General features: G+C 57.9%; 5 protein-coding genes across 5 annotated transcripts in view; 4 read left to right on the forward strand and 1 right to left on the reverse strand.

Moving 5' to 3' along the window:
• PTSG_03799 (uncharacterized protein) overlaps positions 1-1,852 on the forward strand; it is a gene marked incomplete at its 5' end in the record, with an annotated part of 2,390 nt that extends 538 nt beyond the window's left edge. The window contains one exon of the mRNA XM_004995475.1: positions 248-1,852. Coding sequence (XP_004995532.1) covers positions 248-1,374 — 1,127 coding nt within the window. The 3' untranslated portion in view covers positions 1,375-1,852. The remainder of the gene's footprint in view (positions 1-247) is intronic.
• A 202-nt stretch (positions 1,853-2,054) lies between these two features.
• Positions 2,055-4,676, forward strand: PTSG_03800 (uncharacterized protein; the record flags this gene model as incomplete). Its single annotated transcript, XM_004995476.1, has 3 exons — positions 2,055-3,983; positions 4,233-4,353; positions 4,594-4,676. Exons 1-3 carry the CDS (start codon positions 2,073-2,075, stop codon positions 4,674-4,676), a joined length of 2,115 nt encoding a protein of 704 aa, XP_004995533.1. The 5' UTR covers positions 2,055-2,072.
• A 641-nt stretch (positions 4,677-5,317) lies between these two features.
• On the reverse strand, positions 5,318-9,412 carry PTSG_03801 (uncharacterized protein; the record flags this gene model as incomplete). Its single annotated transcript, XM_004995477.1, has 1 exon — positions 5,318-9,412. Exon 1 carries the CDS (start codon positions 8,981-8,983, stop codon positions 5,318-5,320), a length of 3,666 nt encoding a protein of 1,221 aa, XP_004995534.1. The 5' UTR covers positions 8,984-9,412.
• A 459-nt stretch (positions 9,413-9,871) lies between these two features.
• PTSG_03802 (uncharacterized protein) lies at positions 9,872-12,333 on the forward strand (the record flags this gene model as incomplete). Its single annotated transcript, XM_004995478.1, has 10 exons — positions 9,872-9,925; positions 10,134-10,206; positions 10,359-10,448; positions 10,838-10,899; positions 11,026-11,097; positions 11,352-11,396; positions 11,603-11,692; positions 11,874-11,939; positions 12,160-12,293; positions 12,321-12,333. 10 exons carry the CDS (start codon positions 9,872-9,874, stop codon positions 12,331-12,333), a joined length of 699 nt encoding a protein of 232 aa, XP_004995535.1.
• Positions 12,334-12,977: 644 nt separating this feature from the next.
• The window catches only part of PTSG_03803 (uncharacterized protein), a gene marked incomplete at both ends in the record, with an annotated part of 3,418 nt that continues 1,395 nt past the window's right edge, over positions 12,978-15,000 (forward strand). The window contains 2 exons of the mRNA XM_004995479.1: positions 12,978-13,263; positions 13,499-14,999. Coding sequence (XP_004995536.1) covers positions 12,978-13,263; positions 13,499-14,999 — 1,787 coding nt within the window. The remainder of the gene's footprint in view (positions 13,264-13,498; position 15,000) is intronic.

The raw sequence follows: 15,000 nt of genomic DNA on the forward strand, positions 1-15,000 counted from the left end.
GTTGTTGTTGTTGTTGTTGTTGTTTGTTGTTGTTGTTGTTGTTGTTGTTGTTTGTTGTTGTTGTTGTTGTTGTTGTTGTTGTTGTTGTTGTTGTTGTTGTTGTTGTTGTTGTTGTTGTTGTTGTTGTTGTTGTTGGAGAAGGGAGCGTATGATGCCTCTCCCCCTCGCCTCTGTCTGTCCACCGCACTCCATCTTATCTGCCTCACACATTGTCTGACTCCCTTCTGCCTTTTTCCCCACTTCATAGGCACCCAAACAGATGCCACGACAACAACAACAACGACGACAACGACAACGACAACAACAACAACCACAGCCGCGACGACAACGACCACAACCACAACCACTGCTGGTGGCAGCAAGGTTGGCGGTTTCCACGACATTGTTGACTTTGACCTGAGCGATGAGGCCATTCAGGGCAGCCTGCAATGCATCGTGGACAAGATGACATACGACGCGAAGAGCCTGTCCATGGTCCCAATCATCCAAAACGTGTCGCGTGTTGAGTCGCAGGTTGTGGCGGGCGTGAAGTACCGCATCCACGCCTCCGTGACCTGGATGGGCTACTGCCGCGACATTGCCGAGCAGGCCCCTCTGATGATGCCCCTGCACGCTTCATCAGGCAACCGCCGCCGCCGTCGCGATGATGATCACGACGACGAACACGACCACGATGATCACGACCACGATGATCACGACCACGACCACGACGAAGGCGAGCACCGCGATCATGACGACGAGGACCACGATCATGATGACGAGGACCACCACAAGCACCGCCCCCGCCTTCCCGACCACCCGCTGCCACCTGCACCCAGCCAGGACCAAGTGCCCATCCCGCCCGAGGGCTTCAGGACCAAGGAGCAGGCCATCAACTACGTGTGCCGGGCTCTCCTCATGCAGTCGGAGGCGCCGCCGGCACAGATTGTTGCCACGGTGTGGTACCAGCCCTGGCAGACCCCCGCCTGCCAGACCATTGAGTATGAAGTTGTCGAGGGCGCGACAGCGGAAGATGCGCAGACCATCCTCATGTTTCAGCTCAGCTCCCAGCTCAGCAGCGTCATGGACATGGGCAACCCCTGGGACGATTCCTCCTCGGACGACCAGTCGTGGTGGTCGCAGAACATGGCGTACATTGGCTGTGCCGTTGGCGCGGCCACGTTCCTCGCCGCCATTGTCATGCTCGCGTGCCACGTGGTTCGCCGCCGCCGCCGCAACATGTACCAGGTTGGCCCGCTGGAGTGGTCCAAGGATGTCACGCCCGGCGCCTACGTGACCAACGCCACCTTTGTCAACCTGGATGACTCGTACTCCTCCTCGGCGTCCTCCCCTGTTGACATCCCGGACACGACGCCCCTCGCCAAGAAGCACTGAGCCTGCTTGCTTGACTTTCTTTCTCTTTTTTTTTTTGTTGTTGCTTTTGGTGTCTGCGTGTATGTGTGTGTGAAGCGTAAGTGTGGTGTCGTGTAGTGTCAATGCACGTACAACTGTGTGTGAAGCATAAGTGTGGTGTCGTGAAGCGTCAATGCACGTACAACTGTGCGTGTTTCATGTGAGGCGCGAAACCTCGTTGTTCCTTGTCATGTCCATTGTGTTTCGTACAATGTGGCACAAAGACGTTGTTTCCTCTTTGCTTGCCCCCCGGTTCCCCTCTCCCATTTCTTGTTCTTGTTCTTCCTTCTGATGGCTGCCGCCCTTTCCTTGTGCGAGCGCGACACACGCTTTGTATCAATCACCTTCCTGATTTGACCGACCCTTTCTTCCTAATGAATGACAGAACGACTGAATGATGTGCCACGCTCCCCGCTTTCGTACTCGGAGCACCACAATAGACCGTACCTCTGATGTCACGAACAGGATGTGCTGATGTGATGTGATGTGAGAGGGCGTGTGATGAGGGGAGGCAACCAAGCATCCCGTAGACAACCGCCAACCAAGCACACCCAACAGCACCCAACAGCACCCACAGCTCAACTCGCAGACAGAGCAACGATGCCCTTAATTCATGGTGTCGCTTTCCCCTTGTCGTTGGCTGGCGCCATTTTTTCGAAACAGCCGCGACGACCGCCACGATGCGCACAAGCGCCACAACAACAACAGCACGACTTGCATCCACTGCATCACCAGCTGCTGCAGGCACAACGGCAGCGGAGCAGCGAAGGCAGGCGGAGCTGGACCGGCTCAAGAAGTACTTTGCAAGCTTGGAGGAGGTCGACTTGCTTGAGGAGATCGTCCCTGCTTCCCCTTCCCCCGCACCAAACCAGAGCAAGGTTGTCGCGGAAGAGGATGAGGGCAGAAGTCGTGACGGAAGGAAGAAGCGTGGCAGCACGAAGCACCAGCCGCCGCGCAGTCGCCGCCGCACTGGTGGCAGCACGAAGCACCACCGTACCGTCACTGGAACAGCTGCAGACACCCAGCGAACAAGCAATGAAGATGATGATGATAACGATGATCCCGATCCCGCTATTGATGATCCCGCTGGTGACGGCGCAGGGAGACGGAATGGTGCGAGCAAACACGACCCAGAAGCAGCCTCCACTCATACACCACAAGCAGCCACCGGTACTCCGCAACGTACAGCGGCAATCACCACACGAACAACCGCAGCAAGGAGAAAGGCTGCACTGGCAGCCCAGCGTGCGACATTCAGTGTCGCTGATCACGTTCACGCAGTGGATATCGAGCACCTCTTCACTGGGGACGAGCCGCCGCCTCCACCTTCGCGGTTGAGGTCAACCCATGCATCAACCACTGCTGCTGCTGCTGCTGCTGCTGCTGCTGTACCTTACGCATCCTCCAAGGCAGCCACGCCATCGCCATCGCGCCCGTCGTCCGCTGTGGCCTCGCAACGGACTCGCCGCCACCGACTGCCCCTGAGCCGGTCAGCGTCCCGCTTCTCGCGGCGATCGTCCATCACCCGCCTCAACCCAATCATGCTGTGCGACGACGAAGATGGGGACGATGATGCCTGTGAGGACGAGAATGAGAACGGCGCCAACCCGAACACGGATGATGAAGGTGGTGAAACCGGTGGGATGGCTGGTGTTGATCGCACACTGAGTGAAACAGGACACAACACAGCCCCCGATCTGCAACAATCCCGGAAGAGCTTGCCTCGCAGTCGCTCCCAGCCCTTACACTCAATGCACGCGCATGCCGCTGATCCAATGGAGCCTGTGCTTCCATCACTACTTGGCTCGCGGCTGTGGGGTGGTCACAACACCGCAGCTTCAACCGTGTCCAGCATGGCGTGCAAGACGCTCAAGGCAAGCACCACCGCCATCGCTGGTGCTGCTGCTACTGCTGCCACAAATGTTCCTGCGTGGGTGCTTGCACCTCGCACACACCCGTACGGCGGCCGACGGCAGCGGCACAGGACCACGGTGCCCGCAGCACGGTCGCGATCACGCCGCTTGCACACCCAAAGCACAAGGCACACGCCCGCCAACAGCAGTCACAGTGCTGAGGAGGCTGATGTGCAGGGCGCCAGACAACCTGATGACGATGACATGAGTGATGCGTCTGAAGACATGGCCGTTTTCTCATCATCATCATCATCACCATCCCTCGCAACAACAGCCGCAGAAGCAACGGCGGCAGCGAGAGACTGTTCCGGTTCCGTGTCGCACCCGTCCTCCTCATCTTCGTCTTCCTCGCCATCACACTCAGCTGAGAACGAGCGTGGTGTTGGCGGCCATGCATCTGTACCGTGCGCGTTGCTGTCGCCACACGATGGTACAGATGATGATGGCGATGGTGATGGTGATGGTGGTGGTGCCCGTGAGAGTAGCGTCCAAACAAAACAGCGGAAGAGACAGGGCAAGAGACGCGGCACCACAGGAACACGCAAGCGAAACACCCGCGCAAAACAAGCGGCAGGCTCATCATCATCATCGTCATCGTGGTTTCGGATGCGAAAAGGCGGCGACTTTCTGAAGCAATTACAAGAGTCCTTTGACAGCATTGAACAGGAGGCTCTTGAGGTGTGTATCTGTGCGTGTGCCTGTGTGTATGTGTGCGTGTGCCTGTGTTTCTGTGTGCGTGTATGTATGTATGTGTGTGTGTTTGAGCTTGTTTCGTTGCTTGCACATGCAGGGAAGAGGATGAGAATTGTCGCATTGTTTGTCATGTTTGGTTTGTGTCGCAATGCACGGGCTGACATCACATCACAATGAATCCACACCTGAATCATCACCACCGCTGTCATTGTGATCCCATGCGCACCATGGCAGGAAGGAGACGTGAAGCTGATCACCGTTGACCGAGCGCCCCCATCAAGCACGCGTGACGATGTGAACACGCTCACACGCACACACCCGCGCATCGCCGCCAAGTATCAGGCATATGCCAAAGGTACACTGCTACTGCTGTTGGTATCTGCCCATGTGTGTGTGTGCATATGTGTGGGTGTGTGTGGGTGTGTGTGTGGGTGTGGGTGTGGGTGTGGGTGTGGGTGTGGGTGTGGGTGTGGGTGTGTGTGTTTGTTGCCTGCACTCGACTTGCCATCGTGACAACACATGGATGCTCTGTTCACTCATTCCCCACCTTTCAATCAACCACTTTAACATCAACAACGACAATGGTTTTGCGCAGCCATGACAGCCGCTGGCATTGACCCAATGCCCCTGTCCTCCTTCCTCACACACCCAGACCACATTCGCGCTGCCTTGCACTGATACCTGTGTCTCCACATGTGTGTGTGTGTCTGTGTGTAGGTTCATGTTTCCATGTGTACATGTGTGCGTTGGGTCACTGCCGCTGTTGTCCTTGTCGTCCTCTCCTCTTCACCTCCCCGCCCCCCCCCCCACACACACACACACGCACCATTGCTAGTTCCTTCACTTGTGACATTCACGTTTGATTTTGAGGGAGGGCTTTTTGTTAACGTGACACGCAATGCAACAGAAACCAAAAGCAAGGTTCCCCTCCCAAACGAACCCCGCTGTCAACACACACACTCCCATCATCAACCAAATGATAAAAGAGGCAAGTTAAGAAAGCAAGACAGAAGGCGAAGCAAACAAGAGCAAAAGGAAAGACAAAAGGAAAGACAGAAAACATACACAATCATCGACCTTCTGCGTCACAATGCATGTAACATGACGCGACATTAGGAATTGTAACACAACGAGCAGATCGGTAGGAAGTCAAGCAGTTGACAATCACAATCACAACCACAATCACACACAATCTCACACACGCACAACCACAATCACACAACCGCAATCACACGCAATCACACAATCACAACCACAATCACAACCACAACCACAATCACAACCACAATCACACAATCACAACCGTCCAAACAAAGCCCCTAAAGCGCGGGCTTCCTGAGCTGGAGGCCGCGGCAGATGTGGTTGCACTTGTGCGTCCTGAAGAAATCGCGAATGCCGCGGGCACCGCGATCGCCCGCACTGAACAGGCGTCCAAACTCCTTGTTCCTCGAGTCGTGCACCACAGGGTCTGTAAGGAAGATGCCCATCTCCGTGCATGTGCCCTGCAGGTCCACCACCATGAACCGGCCCCTGGTCCGCGCGTGCGTCCAGTGGCTGAACGCGTGCACCACCATGCCCTCCGGTGTGTCTGCATGGTTCACCTTGCCGGCGTTGTTCGAGTACTTGGTGTAGTTGCCGTTGATCATCTGCTTCTCCATCACCCAGCACCCGTTCAGGTCGCCCACCTCCATGTGCGGCGCAAGCGCTCGCAGCGCCTCGTGGTAGCGGTGTGCGCCCTTCACCTCCACCAGGTTTGGCTTGGCAAACACCAGCTTCAACCTCTGCATCCCCGTGGCAATGCCCGCACGCTTCAACTCCTTCATAAACTCGAGGGCAAGCTTTTGCGCCACCGTCTGCTCGCGCATCTCCCCGAGACACAGCTCCCGCTCGCGCTGCGCAGGCACGATGAAGATGGGCCGCTTCACCACCACGAGCTTGGTGCTGCCGGACGCAAACAGCGCACGCGCGCGGTGCACAACACGGAACGTGCCCTTGTTGAAGGCAAGCGGGTACAACTGCATCCGACGCTTCGCACGCGTCTCCTCGGCAAACATGTCTGCCTTGAGGTTGGGCATGTTCGCGAAATCACACTGCAGCTTCAGCGACGTCGTGGTGCACTCGGACATGGCCGGCACCGTGCCCCACATGATGGCACCGGGCTGCATGTCCACACGCCGCTGCCGCTGCGGCTGGTGCTGATGCTGGCGCGGGCGATGTGCAGCAGGGCCGCTGCCGAGGGACAGCTGCTTGTCAAAGTCCTCGGCGAGCTTTGTTGATGTGGAGATGCTTGACGCCATGATCTGATGCAGGACCTGCAGCAGTGCCGCGGGCTCGCTCGTGTCCACCCACGTCATGCGCCGGCCCGTCGCGCTCGCACCCGCGTACGCAGCGTCAAACTCATCAAACATCTTGCGCGTGGAGAACGGGTGCTTGTCGCGTTCCTGCGGGTCCCTGATGCCGCCGAACACATACTCAATCTGCTCCTTGGCCAGCCACCGCACGAGCCCAAGCACACGCTCAGGGTCCTCGTCAGGGAAGCTGTCGACCAGGTCGTGGTAGAAGAGGCGGCCGTGGCACGGCGCATCGGCAATGTGCAGCACAACGCGCGTGGCCTCGCGGCGAAACTCAAGGCGATCGTGCACGCACTGCAGGCCCGCGCGCACGTCCTCCACATAGTCGGCGCCGCCCTGGGGGTGCACCATCTTCAGGCGCAACAGAAACGCGTCCAGGTTGGGCGTAAAGTGCACAACTTCGGGCCGGTCGTCCGCCAGGTGTGTCTTGTCGCGGTAGGCAACGAGTGCAAACCGCACCGCGCCCGTGTCTTCGCCAGCGCCGTGCGTGGCGTGCAGCTCCTGTGCTGTGCGCTGCATGGCTGCCAGCACGCCCGCAAAGTACGGCTCCATGCCTCCGGTGGCATCGAGAAGGAAGCACACGTCCAGCTGCGTCCCGTGGAACAGCCCGCTCATGTGCGGCGCGGCGCCCTCATCTTCAACGCCACCGCCACAGCCATCGCTGTTGTCGTCATCATCATCATCGTAGGGGTAGCTGCCCTTGCGTCCATCCACCAACGTGGCGGAGTCGCCGCTGTCAGCGCTGGTGCTCTTCCCGCCATGCACCATGGTGTGCATGTCCTCGTCACCTCCGCCCACGTGCACGGCCGTTGCCATGTCATCATCATCATCATCATCATCATCATCATCGGCAGCACCGTGGTTGCTGTAGGTGCTCTTCTTCGCCTGGGGTGCGCGGGTGAGGAAGCGCGGCACAGTCGCGGCGTTGCCCGCGTTGAGTGTGATGGCAAAGATGTTGACAAAGTCCTCGTACGTGAGGGACCGGTTCCCGTAGTGCTGCGTCATGCGTTGCTTGTACAGGCCCATGTTGTCGCCGTAGCGCATGCGCAGCTGGTCGGCCTCCCTCACAATGTCCATGAGCATGGTGCTAAGGGTGCGCCCCTTCTGCTGCATGGCTGTGCGTACGGCGCTGTGGTGCATGTGCAGCTGCGTCGCGTCTCGCCCATACAGCGCCTGCACAAGCCGCCTCCACTGATCGTGCGAGAGGCCGTTCTTCTCCTTGTGGCCAAATGAGCACAGCAGAGCGCTGTGGTCGGAGGCTTTGGTGCAGTTGACGTACGGGTGGAAGAAGTTGCACGGCGTCTTGTGGTAGTGGCTGCGGTTTGGGCAGTAGCGCAGCACCTGCCACACAGGACACGACGGTCGCTCATCTCGCTGGCCGTGACCACCGCCACCTCGACCACCACCTCGACCACCATTACCACGACCACCACCTCGACCACCACCTCGACCACCATTACCACGACAACCACCTCGACCACCATTACCACGACCACCACCGCGACCACCACCGCGACCATGACCAACACCGCGATCGTCGACGTCGTCATCTTCACCGTCACCATCGTCGTCGTCGTCGTGGACCACAACGTGAGGGCCGGGTGCACTCTTGAGCTTGATTGCAGGAAACCCGGCATCCAGGCATGCGCGGAACGCCAGTGCCTGGTACTCGTCAAAAGCCTCACGCTCGTCAAGGGCCTTCATGGTCTGCGCGGCCGTATTGCGTAGCATGTCCATGGCTTCACGGACAACGGTGATGAGGGTCGTGGTGACCTCCTCCTGCTCGTTCTGGGCAAGTTCCATAATCTCCGCAAACACGCGGTGGAAAGGCACGGCACGCACAACGCGCTTGAGGTCGCTGCGCACATCTGGGTCGCTCTCGTATGCCACCAGGATAGACCGCTGGTACACCTCGTCGCCGTGCTCAAAGCGGCACCGGATATCGTCGTGTTCTGGAAGCCGAGCACCCCAGCACGCGCCAAACACATACCAGATGCAGCACCACGCAGCGTCGGGCGCAGCCACACCACCTCCGGGCTGCACATGCTCCGCCGGCAGTGGCGGCGCACCATGCGGCAGCGGCGCAACACCAGAGTTGACACGGCTCACGGCCGCGGAGGCTACAGTCGACGCAATGGTCGCGTCGATGCCCGGGAGTACACCATAGGGCATGTGGACGATGGAACAGTATGTGCAGTAGCGCAGCGCGTTGTAGAAGTTTGCCCGTTTCTGGTTGTTCGTCTCCAGCTTGCGTCGGTGTTGGATGGCAAAATTGACAACGTCCTCAGCCTCTCGCTTCACGTAGAAGTCTTGCAGCACGAGGATGTCGATCAAGAAGTGGGCTGGCGTCTGGTTCTTCTCGTTGAGGAGCCGCCGGACGTGGGTGTTGGGCTGTGATTTGGAAATGGACGGCTGCTGGGCAGCAGCCTGCTTCAAGTCCTCGAAGGAAGGACGATACTTGCCATAGCGGTACGCGTGCGGCAGATACGCGCGAGCCTGCTCAAGCCACACGCCCTTGACTGCCGGATCGTGCAGATGGTGGCAGCGGTGGGTCCCCGTTTCTGCCTGTCCTGCGCAGAGCCCAAATGTCTTCCAAACAAAACACTGCTGCTTCTGAGGCATCTTCTGAGCCATCTTTGCGTGCTTGCCTGTTCTCTGGTTCTCTTGGTTCCCTTCTGTGCGGGCTTTGGCGTCCTTTTTCTGTTTGCTTGTTGGCTTGTGCCTATTTTTCTGTCTCCTTTGGATCAAAGGGGCTGTTGTTGTTGTTGTCTCTGTGGACAGCTGCTGCGGACAGTCGCTTGTTTGTGTTGCTGTATCTGTCTGCTGATTTTGGTGTTGCCTTTTTTGTTGGCCGACGCGCGTGTGCTCACGTTGTTGTTGCGGGAATCAAGAGATGAATGTAAATGACTCCGTTTGCGGCCACTGCGCGGTACGTCGCTGGTTGGTTGTGTTGTGTCCGGCTCAGTCACAGCTGTGCGTCACTGGTGTCAGCGTGAGTAGAATCCGTGGTTGTGGGGTTGTGTGCGTAACTGGGCTGTGCTTGCTTCTTGATGTGGCTGCTTGACACATCGGTTTTGCGAATTGCTCTCCGCTGTCAGCTGTGCGCAATTTGCAAAGGGGGTGGGGCACGAAAACAAAAAAAAAAAAGTTGTGTGCGAAAACCAAAACACACACACCACACAGCGGAAAAAAAGTGTTGCTTTGCTTCTGTGCTTGTCCTCCCACAAAGACAGACCTTCTTGTTCGTCTCGACAACGACAACAACGATAAGAGAGGGAGGAGTGGAACGTGCACGCACCCACCACTAAGACACCACCACCACCACCAACAACAACAACAACAACAACAACAACAACAACAACAACAACAACAACAACAACAACAACAACAACAGCAACAACACTCTCTAGGACGGCAGAGTTGGAGGAAGATACCAGTACAGGCGGGTGGTGATTTTGCCCGTCGTTGCCTGCTCGTCAACGTCAGCAGCGCCATTACATCAGCAGAACACATGCGTTCGCCATGGGCAAGCATCAAGATCTGGATGTTGAGGGTGACATTGCCACGCAACTGGATGTGAGTGGGTGCGGTGCGATGTGTCAAACGTGTGCGTGCGCGTGTGTGCCGTGTGTATATGTGTGTGTATGTGTGTGGACTGTGTTGTGTGTGTGTGTGCTGTGTTGTGTGTGTTTGCGTTGTGGTTGCTTGACAGTTGTGCTTTGTTTGTATGATGTGTGATTCGCTGATCAAACGAGGCGCTGCCTGCTGACATGCACACCAACAGGAGTTGAAAACCGTGGTGCCAAAGTTCAAGAAGGTGGCTGCAGAGGTTTCAAAATACATCAAAGCCATCGCAGGTACGTCTGTGTGTGTGTGTGTGTGTGCGTGTCGATACCGACGGTAACGGGCACACCATCTTCCTTGCTTGTCTGTTCCTTGCTTGTCTGTCCGTCACTTGCTTGCTCACTTTGATTGGTTGCTCCCTTTGATTTGTTGCCTCCGCTTGCAGCCATCCAAGCTGCAGAGACACGCGTGCAAGAAGCTCTTAGCGAGCTGGGGCGCCCTCCGCCCAAATGCCCACGCCGTGTCAAAGACATGCGTACGTGCAAAGCATGCAATGAGAGAGTGTGTGCATGTGTATGTGTGTGCATGTCTGCCTCTGTGTGTGTGTGTGTGTGTGTGTGTGTGTGTGTGTGTGTGTGTGTGTGTGTGTGTGTGTGTGTGTGTGTGTGTGTGTGTGTGTGTCCCTGTGCCCCTCTGTCTGTCTGCCTGTCTGTCCCTGTGCCCCTCTGCCTCCCTGTCTGTGTGTCCCTGTGCCCCTCTGTCTGTCTGCCTGTCTGTCCCTGTGCCCCTCTGCCCCCCTGTCTGTGTGTCCCTGTGCCCCTCTGTCTGTCTGCCTGTCTGTCTGTCTCTGCTCACCGTGTCGGTTGCTCAGCTCACCTTCCCCCTGTCCATGGGTCATGTTCGTGCACGATGGTGAAATGATAGGCTCTGCTGTGGTCAAGGGCAGCGAGTGTCTCCGCAAGTGCCAACAACTCCACTGGAACCAGGTCTTCCATGCTTGCGGTGCTGGTCATCATCCCTTTTGCAACCACAGCCTACTGACCACACACGCATCGTGCCATTGAGGGAACATACTTTTTCATCTCACAATCTGCCATGATTCGCTGCGCCAGGTTGATGTGCTGGAGAGTGATCTGATCCCAGCAATCGAAGCCGTCGTGCAGGACGCATCCAAGACGCAATCGGTGTGTGTGTTTGGTTGGCTGGTGGGTTGTTTATTTGCGTGTGTGTGTGTGTGTGTGTGTGTGTGTGTGTGTGTGTGTGTGTGTGTGTGTGTGTGTGTGTGTGTGTTTCTGTGTGCACGAACATTTGTGTGCGTGTTAGTTTCTCTGTCGTGAGTGGCATAAGTGCACACGCTTGCGTGCTAACACCTCTGTGGCGTCCACCGTCAACCATCATACTCACCCCTCCTCCTCCTCCTCTGCCCCGCCAATGCCAGGCGCTGGAGAAAGAACTGAAGGAGGGCAAGGCCAAAGCTACACAGGTATGCCGGCCGCGCCAATTCCATCTGTCAACGAATGAGTATCACGTGCAGTCATTCCACACCACTCACACCTTGCATCCGTGCGAATGTGTGTGTGTGTGTGTGTGCGAATGTCTGTGTGTGTGTGTGTGTGTGTGTGTGTGTGCGAATGTCTGTGTGTGTGTGTGTGTGTGTGTGTGTGTGAATGTGCTGTGACATGGTGACAGGAAATCAAGAAGGAGGAAAAGAAGCTGCAAAAGCTGGAGAAGAAGCACGGCAAGGCGACAGATGATCGCACAGATTCCGACGTCATTGATGTCAGTCACTGCGCTCCCATGTGTGTGCGTTTGTGTGTGTGTGTGTGTGTGTGTGTGTGTGTGTGTGTGTGTGTGTGTGTGTGTGTTTTTGTTTTGCGTGCTTACATGTGCTGTGCGGGCGTTTGCTCTTCGATCCTGTGCTGATATTGCCCCCAAACGACATCAAACAACAATCCATCAGCAACACGGCGTGGTCGAAGACTCCAAAACGGCATTGCAGGACTTTCTGGACACGTTCTATGAGAAGGTATCACAACAATACACACACGTCTGTGTTTGTGTGTGTGTGTGTGCGCGTGTGTGTGTGTGCGTGCGTGCTTATGCCCACGGTGTTCCTTTCTCATGCCCCAGTGCAGGCCCCGCGCCAGCTGCCTCCGCTATTCGTCATGACATCCCAACCATTATCTTCTCACGTTCCATTCCAATCAACACTCGCTCCACCTCCCCGCCGCATGGCTCAACTGCAGGTTCTGGACGAGCACCGGGCACGCTTCTCCAAAGTTGTCGGCGCACTTGTCAACTACGGAGGCAGCGCCCTCAACAAGTACATGAAGGTGCGTCCAACGGTGGAGGTGAACGTGGAACGGGAGCGGGGGAGCAAGTGGGTGCGATGTGTGTTCGCTTGCAGAACGTGTGGGTGACTCGCGTTCCTGTCCACAGAAGCGCCCACAGGACGCGCAGTTGTGCTTGTTATCCATCCTCACCTTGATTGCACCACGCATGCATGTCGCACGCTAGGCATCGGATACAGCCGCCATATTTGTCGACCGGTATGTCGACGTTGCTGAGGGTTGTTGTTGTTGTTGTTGTTGTTGTTGTTGTTGTTGTTGTTGTTGTTGTTGTTGTTGTTGTTGTTGTTGTTGTTGTTGTTGTTGTTGTTGTTGTTGTTGTTGTGGTGGTGGTGGTGGTGGTGGTGGTGGCACCTGCTGTTGTTGTTGTTGTTGCTGTTGTTGTTGTTGTTGTTGCACTGACATTGATGCGTTACTCACCTTTCCTCCGCACTCCCAACTTCTTCGCACTGCCAGCACATCTGTCCTTGTTGATGGGCCCCCACCGCGCCGAGGTGAGCAACTCCGAACAGCACACGCCTGCATTCTGCTCATTCTGTTCTACACGCCGTTCTTCCTTCCACAACACACAATACGCACTCACATACGCACACACATTCGTACATGCCTCACACACACACACACACCACACACACACACACACACTTCCATACACACTCGCTCACTCTCATATCACCCTGCACTCAATCACGGCTGCGTCACCATTGCACCCTTTCATGTCTCTAGAAGACACTTCCAGCGTTTCTGGCAGCGGCGAGGAGGACATGAACGGCGCCGGTCGCGACACCATGAATTCCCGCCACACAGCGCTTGACGACGCTGTTGTGGACGACGTGGACGTGGATGCACACGGTGGCGACGGCGGGGATGCGTTTGGGCGCGGGCCGCGCTTGGACCGACGAGGGGACAGCCCGAGTCGCCGCACCCCCAGTGACAAGCTCTTTGGCATTGACTCTGAAGACATAATGCCACACGGCCACCCAAAGAAGAAACTGCCCGCAGGTGCGTGTGTTTCTGTTTGTGTGTGTTTGCTTGTGTTGTGTGAGTGTGTGTCTGCGTGTCTGTGTCTGCGTGGCTGTGTGTGTGTGTGTGTGTGTGTGTGTGTGTGTGTGTGTGTGTGTGTGTAATTGCTCTCGCAGCACTTGCAACTTTGTCGTTCATTCCCCATCCCCAATCCCCATCACAATTTCTCCTCCCCACCCCTCTACCTCCTCCCTGACCTGCCCGTGCGTGCCAGGCGCGCGTCCCGTGTTCCCCTTCGAGCACGACGACGACCCGAGCGCCGGGTTCCAGCGCAGCAAACTGCCAGACCACTACCAGGACCGCCCCGAGCACTACACTACCACCGACGACGAGGACCGTGACCGCGGTGACGAGGGCGATGATGGCGGCGTGCTCGATGCAGAGGCGCGGCGTGTTGAGCGGCGGCGGCGCGAACGGCGACGGTCGAGTTCCCGCGAGGCGAGCGCACTTGATCAGCGTGGTCTGGAGGCGCAGCTGTCGCAGCCGTCGCCACGTGGCCGGCGCGCTGGGAAAAAGGGCCGCAGAGGACGCAATCGCATGCGATCACGCAGCGGCGGCGGCAGTGCTCTCGATGACGACGACGACGACGACGACGATGGTGCTGTTGTTGCTGGTGCTGGCGACGTGCGGCTGTCTGGTGAGGAGACAACATCATCGGCATCGTCGTCATCATCATCATCGGATGAGGATGAGGAGGAGGATGCGGTGGCGCGCAAGCGGAGTTTCTTCTTCCGCGGGCGCAAGAAGACAAAGAAGCAGAAGGAGAAGGAGAAGGAGAAGGAGCGAAAGCGAAAAGAGAAGGAAGAACGTCGCAGCGCCAGCCGCATGTCAAAGGCCACAACCAAAGCAAGCAAGCGCAGCGGCGCTGATGATGATGACGACGACGACGATGATGATGACGCTGATGAACATGCCCGCGGTAACCGTGTGCGAGCGGCAGCAGGCTACGAGCGCTATGCTCTGCCTGAGGACAGCCCAGCGCCCCGCCGCAAGTCGCGCTTCCGCTCCCTCTCGCCACGCTTCGGCCGGCGTAAGGTGTCGCCGCATTCGCGTGCGGGCGACGATGATGGCGACCACCACCACCGACGGCCGCGCAACGAACGCAACGAGGACCGCGACCGGCGCAGGGAGCAGCGCGGGCCCGAGCACTTGTGGGAGGACGAGCGCATGCTGCCTCGTGGAGGGGGTGGCGGGCGGGCACGCGCACGCGCCCCAGGTGGCGGTGGACGCCGGCTTCGCGGGGTGTACGACGATGGCCGTGACGATGGCTACGACCCTGTCATGGACGCTGCACGCTACCCGCCGCCACCACTGGACCGACGTGGTGGTGGCGGACGCGCAGGCCCCGTACCCGGCCGCCGTGAGCGCCTGCCACCACGCGACCGAGACCCCTACCGCCGCCCAGCGTCACTGTCGCCATCACGCTTTCACCACCGCGCCATGATGCCATATGACGACGACGACGACCTGCTGCCGCCGCCGCCAAGCGCCCGCCACCATCCCATGCCGCGGGACGATGCGCTCATGATGCGTCGCGTTGCTGCGGAAGAGGACGAGCTTATGCGACGTCGGCGCGCTGCTGCCGGTGGTGGTGGTGGCGGCGAGCGCATGCGACACCGTGATGTGCACCGCCCACGCCACGCGGCGCCACCGCCGGGTGAGCCGCTCCCACCGCCAACACGCCGTCCCGCCGCCACGCGGGCCGGACATGGAGGG

This window comes from Salpingoeca rosetta (assembly GCF_000188695.1).
Source record: "Salpingoeca rosetta unplaced genomic scaffold supercont1.8, whole genome shotgun sequence".
NCBI classification, from domain to species: domain Eukaryota; class Choanoflagellata; order Craspedida; family Salpingoecidae; genus Salpingoeca; species Salpingoeca rosetta.